The sequence below is a fragment of the Besnoitia besnoiti genome, assembly GCF_002563875.1.
Source record: "Besnoitia besnoiti strain Bb-Ger1 chromosome Unknown contig00217, whole genome shotgun sequence".
Taxonomy (NCBI): Eukaryota; Apicomplexa; class Conoidasida; order Eucoccidiorida; family Sarcocystidae; genus Besnoitia; species Besnoitia besnoiti.
The window spans coordinates 4,342-7,352 of NW_021704074.1; the positions used below are offsets into that span (position 1 = coordinate 4,342).

At 36.8% G+C, this 3,011-nt stretch overlaps 1 protein-coding gene across 1 annotated transcript; it reads right to left on the minus strand.

The window, feature by feature from the left end:
• Nucleotides 1-406: 406 nt before the first annotated feature.
• Nucleotides 407-1,486, minus strand: BESB_042420 (cytochrome b; the record flags this gene model as incomplete). Its single annotated transcript, XM_029362723.1, has 1 exon — nucleotides 407-1,486. The coding sequence occupies one exon, from the start codon at nucleotides 1,484-1,486 to the stop codon at nucleotides 407-409; it is 1,080 nt and encodes a 359-aa protein (XP_029214635.1).
• Nucleotides 1,487-3,011: the final 1,525 nt, after the last annotated feature.

Below are 3,011 nucleotides of genomic sequence, written 5' to 3' on the forward strand. Positions count from 1 at the left end.
CTGGTTTAATAAGTCAAAGTTTAGCCGGGAAGTTAGCGTCTAAAATATATAACCGATAGTCTCAACTTAGATGCACAGATGGACATAATTAATCCTTGTACGGTTTGTACCTACTTGACTCCTCAGTTTAAGTTAAGGAGTCCTTTGTTTACAGCTTGTACCGTTACTTTCAGGAGCATACCGTTAAATTCGATGATCTTATGTGTTCACTCAAATCGAATAAACAAAGACATTATAGTTCTAGAATACTGAAGATGACTCCGGTTATGAGATACAGACAACCAAGTTCTTTATGATTGCAGTACACCACCACCCCACTGGACTGCTTAAGACAGCTAAAAGTGTTGGATTTCAATATCACGGTAATCATGTTTGCTTGGAAGCTGTAGTCATTATAACTATTGATTTAGTATAAGCATAGAACCAATCCGGTAGTAAGATATACGATAGTAGCTAATCTACCATATAAGATATAAGTCGCTTGTGGAATAGCACTACCAATAATAATCAAGAAGATCATACTGTATACCCAAATAATTACCCATCCACTGACTACATTTCGAGTCATAAAATGTTGTCGTATCAACATTCGAGTATTCAAAGCTCGAATTTCAGATAAAAGAGCTAAGTTAATGAGAGAGGACATAAATACTAACAAACCACCGGTTTTGGATGGGATTACTTTTAACACCGCATAATATGCTAAAAAGTACCATTCAGGTACGATATGAAGCGGAGTTACAAACCGGTTCACTGGTATGGAGTTATCTGGGTGCGATAATTCAATCAAACCAAAAGCCGTTTGTAAGAAAATTAAACCAATTAGATAGGATAGACATTTAGCATCGGTCATTAACATATGAGGATAGAAGGCTACTTTAAGTGCGGAATCAATACCTGCAGGGTTACTAGAACCATTTAAATGTAAATAGAAGATGTGTAATACAATTAGAATGCAACCTACAAAAGGTAATATAAAGTGCAATACAAAGAATCGTTTTAATGTTACATCAGATACATAGTATCCACCGAGTAACCAAGGTACTAAATATGGTATTGGAGAAAGGAGATTAGTAATGACTGTAGCACCCCAGAAACTCATCTGTCCCCATGGTAGTACATAACCGAGGAAAGCAGTGGCTATAGTAAGTAGATATAAAACTAAACCAGACATCCAAGCAGTAGTTAAATAACTATAGCTGGAGTTATACATACCTCGAGACATGTGTATTAAGATACACAAGAAGACGAAAGAAGCAGTTGTTGCATGCAACATCCTAAATTCCCATCCTGCTGCTACCTCTCTAACTAGATGTTGAACACTAGCAAATGCACAAGATGCTTCAGAAGTATATCGGAACGCTAAAGTGATACCTGTAATTATTTGGAGTACAAAGGTAATTGCAACTAAGAAACCAAAGTTATAAGATGAATTTAGATTGAGAGCACACCGATAAAAGACGAGGTGTGCCCGGAATAGACTCATGGAAATTTGGTGTGTTCTCGAAACCATGCTAGCACAATAGAACTTCGTTAAATAACTACATATTAAAATGAGCGCATGTAAACTAGTCTTAAACACACCTCTCGTCGTAACAAATCTCAAATCGTACTGTAGATTTTATATATGTACCGTAACTATAACCATGGTGACATCCAATGTTCACGCTCAATCTTACCATACATAGTACTTTTATGATCCCAGGCTGGTTTAATAAGTCAAAGTTTAGCCGGGAAGTTAGCGTCTAAAATATATAACCGATAGTCTCAACTTAGATGCACAGATGGACATAATTAATCCTTGTACGGTTTGTACCTACTTGACTCCTCAGTTTAAGTTAAGGAGTCCTTTGTTTACAGCTTGTACCGTTACTTTCAGGAGCATACCGTTAAATTCGATGATCTTATGTGTTCACTCAAATCGAATAAACAAAGACATTATAGTTCCTAGAATACTGAAGATGACTCCGGTTATGAGATACAGACAACCAAGTTCTTTATGATTGCAGTACACCACCACCCCCTGGACTGCTTAAGACAGCTAAAAGTGTTGGATTTCAATATCCTACTACATTAAGATTATTCCACATCGGTTATGTTCTAGGCGTAATATATGGATTCTTGTTCTCACTCATCTTAACAGCGAGAGAAAACTACTACTCAGATGCTAGTCTAATCAGTAGCATCGTACTTGGAGTTATCATCTCTGAGACAGGATTATTTATCAGCTTTTTCTGGGGAGTATATACTACGAGTTGGACTACTGGTTTAGATCTTGAAGGTCTTTGTTTACCGGATCCAAGTTCTCTTGTGCTTTTCATGACCATCATGTTAAGTGCATTAGCAGAGCATAGTTAAGATGATAAACTATTGTGGATATAGAACCAATTGAACACATGTATTAATATAACAAAGATAATCAGGGTAATCTGGTATCCTTCTTGGCATAACGTTGAAACCAAGTATATGCATAGGGATGAAAATTAATAAGATACTACCTAAGAAGACTACAAACCAGATGCTTAAATATGGAGAAGCACCGGTATTTACATGGAATAGATTTACAGTATCTCCGAACATATCTCTGCTATAGAAGATAAAGCCACATATAGTAGCTAGTACTGCACCAAGAGATAATACGAAATGGAAATGAGCTACAATATAGTATGTATCATGTAGGGCAATATCCATACCAGCGTTACCCATAACTACACCTGTAGTACCACCTAGAGTAAACAATAGGATAAAACTAAGAGCAGCCCATAGATCTACAGTTCTTGTAGTTGTATGGCTAGCCATATAGGTACCTAACCAGTTGAAAATCTTAGTACCGGTAGGAATTGCAATCATAATAGTCATAGCAGAGAAATAAGCTCTGGTATCTACCTCTAGACCGACTGTCATCATATGATGTGCCCATACTAAGGAACCTAGAATAGAAATACAACCCATAGCTAAGATCATAGATTGTCCACCGAAGACAGATCTAGCAGCATACATAGATAATGTCT